The sequence below is a fragment of the Sminthopsis crassicaudata genome, chromosome 2 (genome assembly GCF_048593235.1).
Source record: "Sminthopsis crassicaudata isolate SCR6 chromosome 2, ASM4859323v1, whole genome shotgun sequence".
Lineage (NCBI taxonomy): Eukaryota > Metazoa > Chordata > Mammalia > Dasyuromorphia > Dasyuridae > Sminthopsis > Sminthopsis crassicaudata.
The window spans coordinates 629,759,339-629,777,575 of NC_133618.1; the positions used below are offsets into that span (position 1 = coordinate 629,759,339).

The window sequence follows — 18,237 nt, forward strand, 5'->3', positions numbered from 1 at the left end:
GAATTGTCTTCTAGTACCTGGAATGCTTCCGTCTCCCCTTCAGCACATGAAACTTCAATACTTTGCCAATTTATAATTTCTCTGAAGTCTTTTCATCCACCAGAAATTACTAACAGCACCATGAGTCTTCTCCATTTAGCAGATATGTCACATTCACTGTTCATATGGTTTTCCTCATCTGTTTATTCTGCATCAATCAGTTCAAGTTTTTCTCAGCTTTGCTATTGCAGAATTCAATTTGATACATTATTTTTAAGTTGTTAAGAGGGGCACGTTGAAGTGTTCCTTGGGGAATGCTGCCTCTACCCCACCTCATCTTTGTAAGCTCCCTCATACGCATCCCTTTCTCTCCTCTAACATTCCCATCATGCAGAGGCAGGCCTTCAGCACTTCATACCTGGAAAATTGCATGTAGATTGCTTTTGGGTCTGCCTGCCTCAATTGTCTCTCCTTTTCAATCCATCTTCCACACAATGGGAGAGATTTTCCTAGAGTAATTTTCCTAAAATGTTGATCTGATCTGGTCACACACACACACACACACACACACACACACACACACACACCCCTCAATGAATTTCAGTGGCTTCCTATGGCCTCTATGATTAAATACAGTCTAATCTCTATGCCCATAGAAATCTAGTTTCTCCTGACTTTCCAGCCTTCTTATACCATACTCCCTTAACACATATTCTTTCATCCCGTGACACTGATTTTCTGGATATTCAACAAAGATGACACTAGTTCAGCTTCAGGCAATTTTTCTGGCTATACCACAATGTTCTTCTTTCTCATCTCCATCTATTGTCTTTTTTCTTCATTGAGGTTCTAGCTAAAATCCTATCCTCTATAGAAAGCTTTTCCAAATTTCTCTCAGCTCTAGGGGTTTCCTATGACAATTTTTCCTATTTATACTAAAGATAGACTCTTTGTGTTTGTGTTTGTGTGTGTGTGTGTGTGTGTGTGTGTGTGTTTGTAAGTCTTTCAGGGTAGACAGGAATTGTCTTTTATTTACTGTTTTATCTTCATCACTTAGCACAGTACCTGGCACATACTAGTTGCTTAAGAAATCTTTATTGACTGAATAACTGAATATAGACAGGGGAATGAAAAATGAGAAGATTTGAAATATAGGAAAAGGGGAGGAAGTGATGGATCTTAAAAGTCAAACAGAACATTTTATATTTGAATTGAGGTTCTTTATACACATGATCAGACTTTTAACCTATGAAATCTATTTGTCAGTGGGAGTTGGCAACATGGATCGAAGTAGGGAGAAAGATAAGTCAGGATGACCAATTAGAAAGCTATTGTATGATGACAGACATGAGCTAACAAAGACCTGAAGCAGAGTGGTAGCTGAGTGAGTTGAGATGATATATATATGTATATATATATATTTATACACACACACACACACACACACACACACACACATATATATTATATATATATATATATATATATATATATATATATATATATATATACATTCACACACACACACATACACACACATATATATCTATATATCAATCTTGAAGATCGAAACATTTGGCTATAGGGATTAATAGGAGAGGGGGAGTAAGAATGATACTGGGATTGCAAATTTGAGTATCTAAAAAGATGATGCTGATCTTGACATTATTTGGAAAGCTCAGAAGGAGAGGAGATTTGAGGAGAAAGATGTGTCACTTATGGACATGTTAAATTTGAGATGTCTGTAGCACATTCAGATTGAAATATATTCAGTAAGTAGTTGGTATTGTGAAACTGTCCTCATCCAAATCCACAGACACTGAAATTTATCCATGAGCCTTCTCCCTTGGTCCTTAGGCCTCAAGTTAAGAATGCCTACTATATAGAGAAAAAAGAAGAAGGCTTGTAACAGAATTTTGGGGGGTACTCATGGTTGGTAGGGATAACCTGGATGAAGATCCAGCAAAGAAAACTGAACAGGAGTAGGGCAGCATAATATAATGGAATCACAGTAGGCCTAAGTCATGGGAGACCCCTCTATGTGACACTAGGGAAGTCACATAACTTCTTTTTAGCCCAAATAACATGGTCTAAAACTATAAGATCCAGAATAAATGTCAGTGTTTAGGAATAGTTTAATCACTTTTTATTATTCTCCACATTTTTGCAAAGAGCTAATATTTCATTCTCATGTGAATTTGAATTCTCAGATCATTGATCTTTTGGAACTTAAAGTGTTTGATGCAACATTCTGGATGACTTACACTGGGAAGGAGAGGGATATCGCACTCCAGTTTTCTCAGAAATTTTGTGAACATAATAGGAGTCTTAAAAAGAGAAAAGAGGATTGGTAAATTGAACATTAGGAAATTTAGATGTTTTAAAATATCTTCAGTTTCCAAACAGTCACTTGCTTTATCCTGGCAACTACTTGGGAAGGGTCATAGCTCTAGAGAAAAATTGCCTCTTAGTTTTATTGAGAAAGGTGACCCCACAGAATTACTAACAAGTGGTAACAGTATTGGTTTTGGCTTCTTGGATGAGATAGTCATGAACAGAGTGGTAATATTATGGCTAAAGTGAGCCAGAGAGGGCTTTATTTCAAGACTCCAACTTGGAGAGAGTGAGAATATTTGTATGGAAGTAATGGATCCTAGAGATTAGTTCACAACAACAAATGAATAATTGGGTAGCTAGGAGCTGCCATCTGTCTCTTGACAAAATGACTCCAGCACATTGGGGCTCCTTTTAGGTTTGATCTCTATCTCTTGCCTACTCCAGTGGTGTCTTTTACAGTTTTCCAAGGACTCTGCCTTCTCATTAAAATGCAATTTCGTGGGTCAATTCAAAGTGTCTTTGAAGACACTTGGCACTTCTGTCTCTTATATCAGAATTGTGAATGATGGTTCTGAGTATTTCTATGATATAACTAACACAGCTAAAGTAGTAGTTTCATGGCTACTGCTCCCACTCATCTCCCACCCTTACTGGTCATAAAATTCTAAACTTGTTCCTAGAACATAGACTTCTGTTTCAAGTGATCTTCACCACAATGCAAAGGCAGGGATGAGGAGGAAGAGATCTAGAAGAGAGGAGGAGTGCCAAGAAAATCCAAGAGAACTGCTGACTCAGAAGGAGAATATGGTGAATACTGTCAAATATTTCAGAGAAGCCAAAGGCACAGATTAAAGGTACAGATTTTTTTTTTTTTACTAAAATACACATTAATGTCAGCAAGAACCATTACCTTTGAGGAAAGAAAATTAAATAATGTCAATTTTTTCATTAAATACTGAGTTCAGTTTTCTGGTAAGAAAACTGGGGATGATGTAAGAGGTATCAGTTGAAAAAAAGCCATCTTAGAATAGGGATGCTGAAGAGAAGAAGGCTGGGAGTCAAAAAGGGATTCTGTTTTCAGTAGCAAGCCTGTAGAAACAGAGAAGGCAATTGGAGGGAGCAATTCCTTGTTGGAATTTAGTTAATTATACATATCTCCATAGGGCAGGAGAACAAGGAAGGTTGGCATGGAAGTCAATTTAAGATGGAGCATCTTCTCTCTTGGATCAAAAGGCTGAAAGAAAGAAAGTGATGAAAGAGATAGAGTAAGGAGCTGGGAAAAGGTGAAAGGATGAAATCAAGAGAAAAGTGTGGATGCAGAGACTGTGAGCCATAGGGAAAGGAGGCAATGTGTAATAGTGGATGGAATACTGAACTCAGTTTCAGAAACATAGGTCTGGATTCTGCATAGCATGTTGTAAAGTTGTGTGGCCACAGGCAAATCACATGATGCCCAAGAAGATTAGGTGAGTATTACAGATTTTGCAATTGAATTATGTTTAGCTGCTTTTTTACCTGCTTTGGGACTTGATGAATACAATCAGAGCTCCTTGGCAAATTGTTGCATTGTATTGAGTTGTAGAATGAAGGTGATCTTGGTTATTGGGCCCTAAACTGTAGAAGATTCTGCAAAACTAGAAATTTATGGATCTATCAATGGACAGTAACTTAGTCACCTAGTGACCATCCTAGCCATAGAAGTCTATCATCAGTGTGTTCTCCTTTGATATCACCCTTGAAAATGGTACACTAAGCACAGATAGTTGCATTGATTATCTTCACAGATCATGAATGGGGAGTCAGTAGGGAATGCTGAGCCCATGTGAAGTGACTTTCCAAAGTCACTCAAGTTGATAACATTACACACAGGAAAGGACTCAGATCCTCTGCCCCAAAGGTTAGATCTCTTTTCATGTTACCATGCAGCTTCTGAAATTATGAATCCTCAATGTGTGCAAGTGCAGGTACACATTTTCACATCACAGAGTTATTAGCAACACAACCGTCTTTATTGTACCCCAATTTCACAAAGAAAAGCTGTACGATACAGAATAAGATTATCTTGAGGTTATTTGCAAAGTATGAACTAATATGGGTTTTGGAAGGATATTTTATCAATTTTTTTCTCTGAAACCTAACATTGGAACTGAGAATATGAATTAGAGCATGGCTGGAGGTATTAATGAGAAGGTTGCACATGAATGTCTAAAAGCAACACCTAATGTGTAAAGACATACAAGGTATTCTACTAACTTCTCTTGTCTTTGGAAATTAAGATTTATTTTAATAAAAAAGAGAGAAAGTTTTTTCCCCTCAAGGAGATTCCAGCAAAAAAAAAAAAAATGAGAATTTTGAATCCATAATATAACACCAACTGGCTAGTTTTCCAAATAAATTTTGTCTTCTTTTTTTTTTTTTTTTTTTTTTAGCGAGGAATAAAGCATAGTTTATAAAATGGTGGAAGGTTGGTAAATGCAACCTTTTTTATCTTGTCGCTGATTTCATTTGGATCTCCAACTAATTTGAGGGTGAAGTTCTGTAGAATTGTGGTAAAGAACAAAAACAACTCCATTCTTGCCAGGCCCTCTCCAAGACAAGACCTTTTTCCTGAAAAGAAATAAAATTATACATAGAAACCTTCACAAGATATCATAGTGTCAGCCAAAGTGAAACAGACTCATTGGACCTAGACCTTTGTGGGGGGAAAGTAAAACAGAAGGATGTAGATGTGCAGAAATGGTGAAATCTATTATTGTGACATCTATTTCAATCATTAGCTTTCACTAGGGGCCAAAAAGAATTCCCTCTTCACACCATTAAGCCCTTGTGCAGAAGATCATGCAGTGGAGTCATAGTTCCATAAAGAAGAAGATAAGTGAGCAGCCATAAGGCTCAGTTCATATGGTAAGAACTGGCAGAAGAAGCCAGGGCATAGGAAGACTAGAAAACAAAGTATGTCACATGCCATAGTGGGCTGTCCTCAGAAGGACCACTGGGAGGAAGCTAAATCAGAGGAGGGTTAGAGAGGGAACAGGATTCTCCTTAGAGTGAGAGGTGCAGATGAGAAGGGTTTCTTTTTACCAATGGAAAAAGCCATGAAGTAGTCACTTTTTTTGAATTTCCCATTCTTATCCAGGAAGTGTTGAGGGTCAAACCGTTCAGGATTGGGAAACTCTTTGCTGTCAAACAAGATTGGGAAGAGAAGTGGGAAGATTGTTGTGCCCTAAAGGGAAGAAATTCGAGTCAATTATAACCAGGAATATTCTTGTTATGTCAATCCCAAGGAACATCAATAGCTCCCTCTTGCCTCTAGTACAAAATGCATACTCTTCTTGTATAGTGTCAATTGGGATATCTAGCTATTGAGAATTTGCACAGGTTCTAGTCTAGCTTTTCACATTGATATCTGCGTTATTGTCTCCATCATACCTTCCTTGGGATTCTTGCCTAAACTGGTCCAACTGCTATTTCCCATCTGCAATGCTCCCTCTCTGCTCTTCATGTCTTTATAATAGTTATGGCCCATTGCTAGAAGGCACACCTTGTTCACTTCATCCTTTGAGAATCGCTAGTTTTCCTCACAGATTGACTTTGGGTACCACCAAGGAAGCCTTGATTAAGACATTGAATTCTTTGTGCTCCCTCTCCCCTCATTTCCATGATCTATGCACTGTGTATACACCTAATGCCTGTGCAACTCTGGGCAAAAAAGAGAGAAATGCCTGTGTCCCTGACAATGATGAAAGAAAGTAGGAACAGACCAGATTTCCTGCCAAGGAGTTTCTTTAACAGAAAATCATTCTGTCAATCAAATCAAAACTTGGATCTGAAGGAGAGAATTGATAATTTGATGGGAACTTTCTGTGCTAATTTGTGCTTTCTCCAAGAGAAGTCAAGGTCCTCAATACTCAAACAACTTCAATTCTTGTCTGGTGTCAGCAGAATGTGGCCCAGCAATCCTTACACAGGAGATTCTTCCTGAAACCTGAGGATTTCAACTCAACAATGCACTCAGTGGGGTATTTTAAATGTGAAAGTAGCTGGAATGCTCCCTTCTTTCTTTGAGGGAGAATAATTCTGTTGATCCAATGCTAGGAAAGGTCAATGTAATTCAAATTTACTCAATCAATGTTTTTAGTAATCCCGAAAAGGAGCATTTGGGAATTTACATCTAGGATTTAATCTTTACTCCATCATTTTTAAATGACCATAGGCAATTCATCTGACTTGAAACTCAGTGTGTCCACCTGCACAATGGGACAAATAACATTTCCCCAATCCACTTCACTGTCTAGTAAGAAGAAATGAAGAAAATGGAAATTATTTTGAGCAATCTTTCCATTATTTTTTCTGCAAATTTGCTTTCTGAGCTGTTGCTGTGGAGAATGAGAAGCAGGAAGAAACAAATTAAGAAATACCTTTTTCTCATTCTTCATTCAGCACTGTATCTAAGTTAGCTATATCTAACAGAAGACTTCCTATAAGAATGGGACTTGATTTTCTCATGTCTAAAATGAGATCACTGAATCAGATTATATTTGAGATGTCTTCCAACACTAGATCCATTCCCCCATGATTACTGACCTTGGGGAGGAAATATTGTTGCAACTGGATGTCCTGAGTCACTGAATGAGACAGGTTGAGAGGGAGGAGGTTAGCAAATCTTTGCACTTCATGTACCACAGCATCCATATAGGGCATATCTTGTCTGTCCTTTATGGATGGAGCTCGATTATGTCCAATTACACGATCAATTTCCTCATGAATTTTTGCTGCAGGAAAAAAGACAGAAATAGTCACTGGACTCCCAGATCTTCTCAGAATGTCCAACAGAGCTTGTGTGGAGTGTCTGCCTGATCATATGATCTGCAATGATTCTCAGAGGGGTTCAGGGTTCTGTTTCTCCTCAGGCTTTAGCAGCAGCAATGGGGTAATTCCCTGTGGCTCAGTGCATAGGAATCAGGAAGAACTATGTTTGTATTCCTTTTTATACATCATCTGTGTCAATTCAGCCATGTCATTAAGCCTTTCTAAGCTTGACTTTCCCTCATCTGAAAATGAGGGTCATAAATTATGTGTCTTCCAAGGTTCCTTAGACCTCAAAATCTATTTTTTGTGATCTGTACAATAGAGAAAATAGCTGCATCTCCCTTAGAGGACATCAGATGAAATAATATGTGAAGTGATTTGTAAACCTTCTTTTACATTAATACCATTTAATATTCTCAATGAATGCATATGTCTTTAGTTCAATAATGCTGGAAAAGACATTTTCATCTTGATTTTAACTCATTCACTATAAATATATATATATGTATATATATATATGTGTGTATATATATATATATGTATATATATATATATATATGCATATATATATATATATATATATATATACATATATATATATATATATATATATATATGTTTCAGTTCCTGACTCAACATCTAAGCTTCTGGGACACAGAATTTGAGGATTTGAAAGGATTCATTTTTATCTATGGCCATCCATGCCTGTTATGCTGTTACCTATCTATAATAGAGTTATTATATTATCTCTATTATATTATGCAATATCTAATACTATAATAGAGATTATAAGACAGCCTATTATACCATCATCTATCTATAGATATAGATAACTGCATTTTTTAAAAAAAGGAATTGGGGTTAAGTGGCTTACCTAGGTCCCTACACTAGTAAGTATTAAATGTCAGGTTCTGACTCCAGAGCCAGTGTCCTATTAATTGGACTATCTAATTCTCCTAATTAGAAACAGGATTTCTAATGGAATGAACAAAGGATCACTGAAGTTTTACTTAAGAACCTTCAGCAAAGGAGAACTCATTACCTCCAGGGCAGCTAACTAACTAAATGGGCTTTGGGGGAACTTTAATAGTTTTCAAGTCTTTCCCTAAATGAAGTTTTCATTAGTCAATTTGTAATTTATCTCCTTGGTTCCTAATTCTGCTCTCACAGTACCAGCACTGTTAGAATATGTCATTTTGGAAAGGTGGTCTTTCATTTGACTCTTTTTGTCTTAAGCATAGAGCTAAAGTGTACAGTAAACAATTTATACATGTTAGTTAAAGTGAATGGAATTCCCCTTGACAAAACTTCATATATTTAAATAGCCAAGTCTTAGCCAAATGTTCTATGCTACTGTCAGACCTGTTGTTGCTCTGTGTGGAAATCATACAAACTTGAAAGTGGAATTAACTCCTGAGCAAAGTACAGGGCTGGGAAAGTAAGCCTGGTCTGCAAGCATGGCAATTCTTGTACTTTACCTTGGACCTCAGGATGCTTCAGAATGAGCAGCAGGCCATATCTTAGAGTGCTGCTGGTTGTCTCTGTTCCAGCAGAAAATAAGTTTCCTCCAGCTACTATTAGATTCTCTAAGTCAAATTCAGAGTGGGGATTATCTTTTTCCTAGAGTAGAGTTACAAATAGATGAAATAAAGAGAGACAGCAGGGAAGCTGTTATTAGAAACCATATAAAATGTATGAGTACATAAATCCTAGGAGCCTTCTCACACCTTTTTGCCAACTCCAAGAGACTAGAACCTGTCTAATGTCCTTAGACTTCCACTGCCCAGCCATGGGTTTGCCCTTTCCAGGGAACCTTCCTCTCCTCAAACAATATGACATAATGGATAGCGCACAAGACTTTGAATCAGGAAGAACTGGACTCAAATTTAGCCTCAGCTAAGATGCATATATATGGCCATGGGAAAGACACTGCATTCCTCTGAGCTTCCTTCTAGGTAACAGGATAGAGTTGGATCCTTTCCAGTTCTCTACTCAATCTCAATAACATGTAAGGTAGGGAAAGGACCTGATCAAGTCCTTTATGCAAAACCTAATGAACTAATAAGAGACCTCTCATACTTTTATTTTCACTCCCAAACAAGACAGCAACTTAATAAAACAAGAAGCAGCAGAAGAAATTTCAGTTTGTCAAAATGTGAAATTTATTGTAGAGAATATAGAATTTCAAATGCTGTAAGGAAAGTGAATTTCATCCAGTTATCTTGTGAGTGATCAGAAATTTCCTTTTTACAATCTCTCTTAAGTAGTCATCCAGCTTCACCTTGAATTCTTTCTCAGATGAGAAACTTGTTATTTAATGAAAAATTTCATTCAGCCTTGGACATTATCCCTTTCATGTAGAAATGAAATGTGTCTCTGTAACTTCAAAGCATTATTATGCATCCTTAACCTGTCAGTGGGGAAGCAAAAGTATTCTAATGTTTCAGATTTTAAATTACATGGCTGCAGAGGTCCTTTCCAACTCACAAAGGCTATGAAATTCTATGAAATATGCATGTTTATTAGATTTAAAGTTTGGAAGAATCCTTGGAGGTCATAGTAATTTTATAACAAAGAAAATAGAGGCCGAGAAAAAATCAGATGATTTTTTTTAAAGATCACACACAATTGGAAAGGGGTGGAAGATAGAATGGATCAAATAGGAGAAGGCCTAATATTAGGTTACCTGAAATATAAATGAAGCTCCCATATTGTATTTTTTTTAGGCTGAGACAAAGTTAGAAGTCAATTTCTACTCAGTTCAACTGGAATGAAATGGAGAAATTAGCAAATAATTTAGACCATATTAAAATATTAATCTAGATAATGTAATCAAGAACAACTATTTAAACATCTCTGATAAAACAGAAATCATTGCAGTAAGCATTATAGGACTCTCAGAAATAAAGGCATAATACACTAGAGCTAGCTATATAGCACAATGGATGGAGTACTGGATTTGGAGTTAGGAAAACCTGAGTTTAAATTTAGCTGCAAACTTCTGAGCCAATTATTTCATTTTTGTATGACCTCATTTTCTCATCTCTAAAATGGAAACCATAATAGCATCTGCTCCCTGAGATTGGTGTGAAGCACAAGTGAGATGATATTTACAAAATATTTTGGAGGTATTGAAGTGTGAGATAAACACTATAGCTATTATTATTAAAATGTTTCACAAAGAAAATTGTAGAGACTTCTGGCCAAGATGGTAGCGTGGAGGCAGACAGCTTCTTGAGCTCTGCATTTTCTCTCAGAATTTACTTCATGACAAGCCTCTCAATTAAAGCTTGACCGGAAAAAAAAACACAAATAATCACCAACAGAAGGCATCCTTGAAATTCGCCAGAGAAGGTCTGTGTTTGCTCAGGGGAGGGGATGAACAGACTGGGCTCAGTCTAAGGGCAAACAGGGAGAGCTAGGCAGGCAGCTCACACAGCTCAGGGGGGGGGTGGGGAAGGGGGTGTGATCTCTGCCATTTCTGTGGAACGACCTTTAACCTAGTGTGGATATTCTGTATTGGCAGAGAGGGTGTAAACACCAGAGGTAAAGAGTAAAACCCCAGAAAGCTAGCTTCTCTCCAAGCTGGCCATCCCTACCCCCACCCAGAATGACTCAGCCCTTTCTTAGAGACTCAGAGGACAAATGCAGCAAGCAGCCATCACTGTCCTGTTAGTGCCTCGCTGCTGTCTCCTGCAGTCTGTAGGGCGGGCATCCCCCCCGCCCAGAAACAGAACAATTGTTTCTCTTGTCAATTTGTTTTCTTCCATTCTTGCCCTGACAAAATGAACAAAAAATTTAAAGGGCTTTTACCATTGACAGCTTCTGTATGGAGAGAGAGCAGACTTCAAATCCTGAGGAGACTAAAAGCAGACTGTCTCCAAAGGAATCCCCTAAAGGGGATACGATCTGCTCCTCAATACACAGACTCTCTTAGAGGAAATCAAAAAGGCTCTGACAAGAGAGCTAAAAGAGAAATGGGAAAAGCAAAAGGAAGCTTGGCAACAGAGTCTGGAGAAGTGATCCAGAGTGGATAAAGAGATCAAATCATTGAGAAATAAAATTAGTGAGTTGGAAAAAGAAAACACCTCTCTAAAAAATAAAATTGATGAAATGGAAAAAAATTCCATAGAAGAAAAAAACTCACTTAAAAACTCAAGTGGACAATTACAAAAAGATATAAAAAAGTGAATGAAGAAAATACATCATTAAAAATTAGAATGGAACAAGTAGAAATGAATGACTCAAGGAGAAACCAAGAAGTAGTGAAGCAAAACCAGAAAAACGAAACAATTGAAAAGAATGTCAAGTACCTTATTGGGAAGACAACAGACCTGGAAAACAGATCCAGGAGAGACATTTTGAGAATAATCAGACTCCCTGAAAAAATGTGAGGAAAAAAAGAGCCTGGACACTATTTTCCAGGAAATTATCAAAGAGAACTGCCCACGTGTTTTAGAAAAAGACAGGAAAATAAACATTGAAAAAATTCATCGATCACCTACTGAAAGGGACTGTAAAATCAAAATGCCAAGAAATATAGTGGCCAAATTCAAGAACCATCAGATGAAGGAAAAAATATTGGAAGCTGCTAGAAAAAAAGCAATTCAGATATGGAGGAGCTACAATAAAGATAACCCAGAATGTAGCAGCATCCACATTAAAGGAATGAAGGACCTAGAATATGATATTCTGAAAGGCTAAGGAACTTGCTATGCAGCGAAGAATAACTTACGCAGCAAAAATGAGCATTGTTTTCCAGGGAAGAAGATGGAAATTAATGAAATAAATGAATTCCATCTATTCTTGATGAAAAAAAACAGATTTACAGAAAAAAATTTGATCTTCAAATACAGAACTCAAGAGATTTCTAAAAAGGTAAAAAGAAATCTTGAAAACAATATTTCTGCCATAAAGATATGTAAAGAACACATGTATAATTTGTCCTAGAAACTAGAAGTGGTAAGGAAATTATATCATAAAAAAGGGTAAAGTGGGGGTACTACATTTCATGAAGAGGCAAAGGTAACCTATTATATCTGACAGAAACAAAGGAGGGGGATAAACATAGTGTGTATCAATAGACATATTAGATTTATGGTGAAACTCCTTCAACTTCATTGAAAAGTGGGAGGGAAGGAGTAAGCTAAGGGGAAGGGAATACAGAAATTGTGAGGAAAAGGGGTAAAATAGGGGGAGGAATTTTAAGGTGGGGGAGGGATACTAAAAAGGGAGGGCTGTGAAAAGCAAGTGGTGTTCACAAGTTTAATACTGGGTAGGGGGGTAAGAGGGAAGGAAAGGAGAAAAGCATAAGCAGGGGTTAACAGGATGGCAAGCAATATAGAATTAGTCATTCTAACCATAAATGTGAATGGGGTAAACTCCCCCATAAAGAGGAAGCAGTTAGCAGACTGGATTAAAAGCCAGAATCCTACTATATGTTATTTACAGGAAACACACCTGAAACAGGGTGATACAAACAGAATAAAAGTAAAAGGTTGGAGCAGAATCTACTATGCTTCAGGTAAAGCCAAAAAAGCAGGGGTTAGCCATCCTCATCTCAGATCAAGCAAAAACAAAAATTGATCCAATTAAAAGAGATAAGGAAGGGCATTATACCTTGCTAAAGGGTAGCATAGTTAATGAAGCAGTATCAATATTAAACATATATGCACCAAGTGGTGCAGCATCTAAATTCTTAAAAGAGAAATTAAGAGAGCTCCAAGAAGAAATAGAGAGCAAAACTATAATAGTGGGAGATCTCAACCTTGCACTCTCAGATAAATCAAACCACAAAATAAATAAGAAAGAAGTCAAAGAGGTAAATAGAATACTAGAAAAGTTTGACATGATAGATCTTTGGCGAAAGCTAAATGGAGACAGAAAGGAGTACACTTTCTTCTCAGCAGTTCATGGAACCTATACAAAAATTGATCATATATTAGGACATAAAAACCTCAAAATCAAATGCAGTAAGGCAGAAATAGTAAATGCATCCTTTTCAGACCACGATGCCATGAAAATTACATTCAATAAAAAGCCAGGGGAAAATAGACCAAAAAATAATTGGAAACTAAATAATCTCATACTAAAGAATGACTGGGTGAAACATCAAATCATAGAGATTAATAACTTCACCCAAGAAAATGACAATAATGAGACATCATACCAAAATGTGTGGGCTACAGCCAAAGCAGAATAAGGGGAAATTTATTTCTCTAGAGGCCTACTTACATAAAATAGAGAAAGAGAAGATCAATGAATTGGGCTTACAACTAAAAATGCTAGAAAAGAAACAAATTAAAAACCTCCAGACAAACATGAAACTTGAAATTCTAAAAATAAAAGGTAAGATTAATAAAATTGAAAGTAAAAAAAAAAAAAAAAAAAAAACAACTATTGAATTAATTAATAAAACTAAGAGTTGGTTCTATGAAAAAACCAGCAAAATAGACAAATCCTTAGTAAATCTGATTAAAATAAGGAAAGAGGAAAAGTAAATTGATAGTCTTAAAAATTAAAAGGGAGAACTTGCCACTAATGAAGAGAAAATTAGAACAATAGTTAGGAGCTACTTTGCCCAACTTTATGCCAATAAATTTGATAACTTAAGTGAAATGGATGACTTCCTCCAAAAATATAGGCTTCCTAGATTAACAGAGGAGGAGACAAATTGCTTAAATAGTCCCATTTCAGAAAAAGAAATAGAGCAAAGCTATTAATCAACTCCCTAAGAAAAAATCCCCAGGACCAGATGGATTTACACGTGAATTCTACCAAACATTTAAAGAACAACTAGCCCCAATGTTATATAAACTATTTGAAAAAATAGGGGATGAAGGAGTCCTGCCAGACTCCTTTTATGACACAGACATGGTACTAATACCTAAACCAGGTAGATTGAAAACTAAGAAAGAAAACTATAGACCAATTTCCTTAATGAATATTTGATGCTAAAATCTTAAATAAGATATTAGTAAAAAGACTTCAGAAAATCATCCCCAGGATGATACACTATAATCAAGTAGTATTTATACCAGGAATGCAGGGCTGGTTTAATATTAGGAAAACTATTAGTATAATTGACCATATTAATAATCAAATTAATAAAAAACATATGATCATCTCAATAGATGCAGAAAAAGCATTTGATAAAATCCAACATCCATTCCTATTAAAAACACTTGAGAGTATAGGAATAAATGGACTATTCCTTAAAATAATCAGGAGCATATATTTAAAACCGTCAGTAAACATCATATGTAATGGCGATAAACTGGAACCTTTCCCAGTAAGATCAGGAGTGAAACAAGGTTGCCCACTATCACCATTACTATTCAATATTGTACTAGAAACGCTAGCCTCAGCAATAAGTGCTGAGAAAGAGATTAAAGGAATTAGAGTAGGTAATGAGGAAATCAAACTATCACTCTTTGCAGATGACATGATGGTATACTTAGAGAACCCTAAAGACTCTGCTAAAAAGCTATTAGAAATAACTCAGAACTTTAGCAAAGTTGCAGGATACAAAATAAATCCACATAAATCCTCCGCATTTATATATTACCAACAAAATCCAACAGCAAGAGATACAAAGAGAAATTCCATTCAAAATAACTGTTGATAGTATAAAATTTTGGGAATATATCTACCAAAGGAAAGTCAGGAATTATATGAGCAAAATTACAAAACACTTGCCACAAAAATAAACTCAGATTTAAATAATTGGAAAGACATTAAGTGTTCTTGGATAGGGCAAGTGAATATAATCAAGATGACAATATTCCCTAAACTAATCTATTTATTTAGTGCTATACCAATTAGACTCCCAAGAAACGATTTTAATGACCTAGAAAAAAATAACAACAAAATTCATATGGAAGAACAAAAGATCAAGAATTTCTAGGGAAGTAATGAAAAAAAAATCAAATGAAGGTGGCCTAGCTATACCTGATCTAGAACTATATTATAAAGCAGCAGTCACCAAAACCATTTGATATTGACTAAGAAATAGACTAGTTGATCTGTGGAATAGGTTACCTTCATAGGACAAGATAGTGAATAAAAATAGCAATCTAGTGTTTGACAAACCCAAAGATCCCAACTTTTGGGGTAAGAATTCATTATTTGACAAAAACTGCTGGGAAAACTGGAAATTACTATGGCAGAAACTAGGCATGGACCCACACTTAACACAAAATGGGTTCATGATTTAGGCATAAAGAACGAGTTCGTAAATAAATTGGAGGAACATAGGATAGTTTACCTCTTAGACTTGTGGAGGAGGAAGGAATTTGTGACCAAAGGAGAACTAGAGATCATAATTGATCACAAAATAGAAAATTTTGATTACATCAAATTAAGAAGCTTTTGTACAAACAAAACTAATGCAAACAAGATTAGAAGGGAAGTAACAACTTGGGAAAATATTTTTATAGTTAAAGGTTCTGATAAAGGTCTCATCTCCAAAATATATAGAGAATTGACTCTAATGTATAAGAAATCAAGCCATTCTCCAATTGATAAGTGGTCAAAGGATATGAACAGACAATTTTCAGATGATGAAATTGAAACTATTTCCACTCATATTCCAAATCACTATTGATCAGAGAAATGCAAATTAAGACAACTTTGAGATACCACTACACACCTGTCAGATTGGCTAAGATGACAGGAACAAATAATGATGAATGTTGGAGGGGATGTGGGAAAACTGGGACACTGATGCATTGTTGGTGGAGTTATGAAAAAATCCAACCATTCTCGAGAGCAATCTGGAATTATGCCCCCCAAAAATTATCAAACTGTGCATATCCTTTGATCCAGCAGTGCTAATACTGGGCTTATATCCCAAAGAAATACCAAAGAGGGGAAATGGACCTGTATGTGACAAAATGTTTGTGGCAGCCCTTTTTGTAGTGGCTAGAAACTGGAAAATGAAAGGATGTCCATCAATTGGAGAATGGCTGGATAAATTATGGTATGTGAATGTTATAGAATATTATTGTTCTATAAGAAATGACCAACAGGAGGAATACAGAGAGGCTTGGAGAGACTTACATCAACTGATGCTGAGTGAAACGAGCAGAACTAGGAGGTCATTATACACTTCAACAACAATACTATATGAAGATGTATTCTGATGGAAGTGGATATCTTCAACATAGAGAAGAGCTAATCCAAATCCAATTGATCAATGATGGACAGAATCAGCTACACCCAGAGAAGGAACACTGGGAAATGAGTGCAAACTGTTAGCAATTTTTTTGTTTTTCTCCCCAGGTTATTTTTACCTTCCCAATCCAATTCTTCCTTTGCAATAACAACGACAATAAAAATATTTTGTTCTGTACATATATATTGTACTTAGGATATACTATAACATATTTAATATGTATGGGAATGCCTGCCATCTAGGGGAGGGAGTGGAGGGAAGGAGGGGAAAATTCAGAACAGAAGGGAGTACGAGGGATAATGTTGTAAAAAATTACCTATGCATATGTACTGTCAAAAAATGTTATAATCGTAAAATTAATAAAAAAAAGAAAACAAAATAATAATAATAAAAAAGAAAATTGTACAATGTTGATGAACTTAAGGAATGTTGTGCTTCTCAGCAGGCGCTCTTAGGGCATTTCCCATCTCCTGACCCTCCCACCTCAATTTCACCTTCTTGGGTAGAGGAAGGAGGAGAAGTAGAAGGGGCAGTGACACCATTAGCACAACCCATGCAGCAGCTTTGTTCACCCCCAATGACATGATTACACAAGGCATTAATTAAAGCTAAAGATGAAGGACAAGATACATCTGATTTGAAGATAGAAGCATACCCTGTGATTGGAGAGTTTGACTCTTCAGATCAAGAAAGAAAGAGATACTCCATCTTTGACCTGCCTCATGGGTCTCCTGCCTTCTTCACTTCTCCACTAAGACCAAGGCTAGTCCCAGAGCCTCCACATCTGTGAATCATAATACTTAAAGGAGTTGTAAAGCAACTTTTACTAATGCAGATGTTCCAGACAATTCTGAGATGATGAAATTGAAACTATATCCACTTATATGAAAGAGTGTTCCAAATCATTATTGATCAGAGAAATGTAAATTAAGACAACTCTGAGATATCACACACCTGTCAGATTGGTTAAGATGACAGGAACAAATAATGATGAATGTTGGAGGGGATGTGGGAAAACTGGGACACTAATGCATTGTTGGTGGAGTTATGAAAGAATCTGGCCATTCTGGAGAGCAATTTGGAACTATGCCCAAAAAAGTTATCAAACTGTACATATCCTTTGATCCAGCAGTGCTACTACTGGGTTTATATCCCAAAGAAATACCAAAGAGGGGAAAGTGACCTGTATGTGCCAAAATGTTTGTGGCAGCTCTTTTTGTAGTGGCTAGAAACTGGAAGATGAATGGATGTCCATCAATTGGAGAATGGTTGGGTAAATTATGGTATATGAATGTTATGGAATATTATTGCTCTGTAAGAAATGACCAGCAGGATGAATACAGAGAGATTTGGAGAGACTTACATGAACTGATGCTGAGTGAAATGAGCAGAACCAGATGATCACTATACACTTCAGCAACAATACTGTATGAAGATATATTCTGATGGAATTGGATAACTTCAACATAAAGAAGATCCAACTCTCTTCCAGTTGATCAGTGATGGACAGAAACAACTACACCCAGAGAAGGAACACTGGGAATTGAATGTAAATTGTTAGCCCTACTGTCTTTCTACCCAGGTTACTTATACCTTCAGAATCCAATTCTTGACGTGCAACAAGAAAATTGGATTTACACACATATATTGTATCTAGGTTATACTGTAACACATGTAATATGTATGGGATTGCCTGTCATCTAGGAGAGGGAGTAGGAGAGAGGGGAAAATTTGGAAAAATGAATACAAGGGATAATGTTATTTAAAAAAAATTACTCATGCATATGTCCTGTCAAAAAAAATTTATAATTAAAATTAATTAAAAAAAAAAAAACAAAACTAATGCAGATGTTCCTTGTGGACTGGGAATGAAATAAATTGGAGAAAAGAGAGAAAAGGGGAGAGGTCAGAGAATGGAACTGCCTCTCAATCTCCTT

At 36.3% G+C, this 18,237-nt stretch overlaps 1 protein-coding gene across 2 annotated transcripts in view; it reads right to left on the reverse strand.

Annotated features, from left to right (window-relative positions):
* Window positions 1-4,303: 4,303 nt before the first annotated feature.
* Window positions 4,304-18,237, reverse strand: part of LOC141558751 (cytochrome P450 2C23-like) — a 40,442-nt gene continuing 26,508 nt past the window's right edge. For both annotated transcript variants that reach the window (XM_074296428.1, XM_074296429.1), the window contains 4 exons: window positions 8,604-8,745; window positions 6,901-7,088; window positions 5,398-5,539; window positions 4,304-4,923 (listed from right to left, as the gene is read on the reverse strand). In XM_074296428.1, coding sequence (XP_074152529.1) covers window positions 4,742-4,923; window positions 5,398-5,539; window positions 6,901-7,088; window positions 8,604-8,745 — 654 coding nt within the window. In that variant the 3' untranslated portion in view covers window positions 4,304-4,741. The remainder of the gene's footprint in view (window positions 4,924-5,397; window positions 5,540-6,900; window positions 7,089-8,603; window positions 8,746-18,237) is intronic.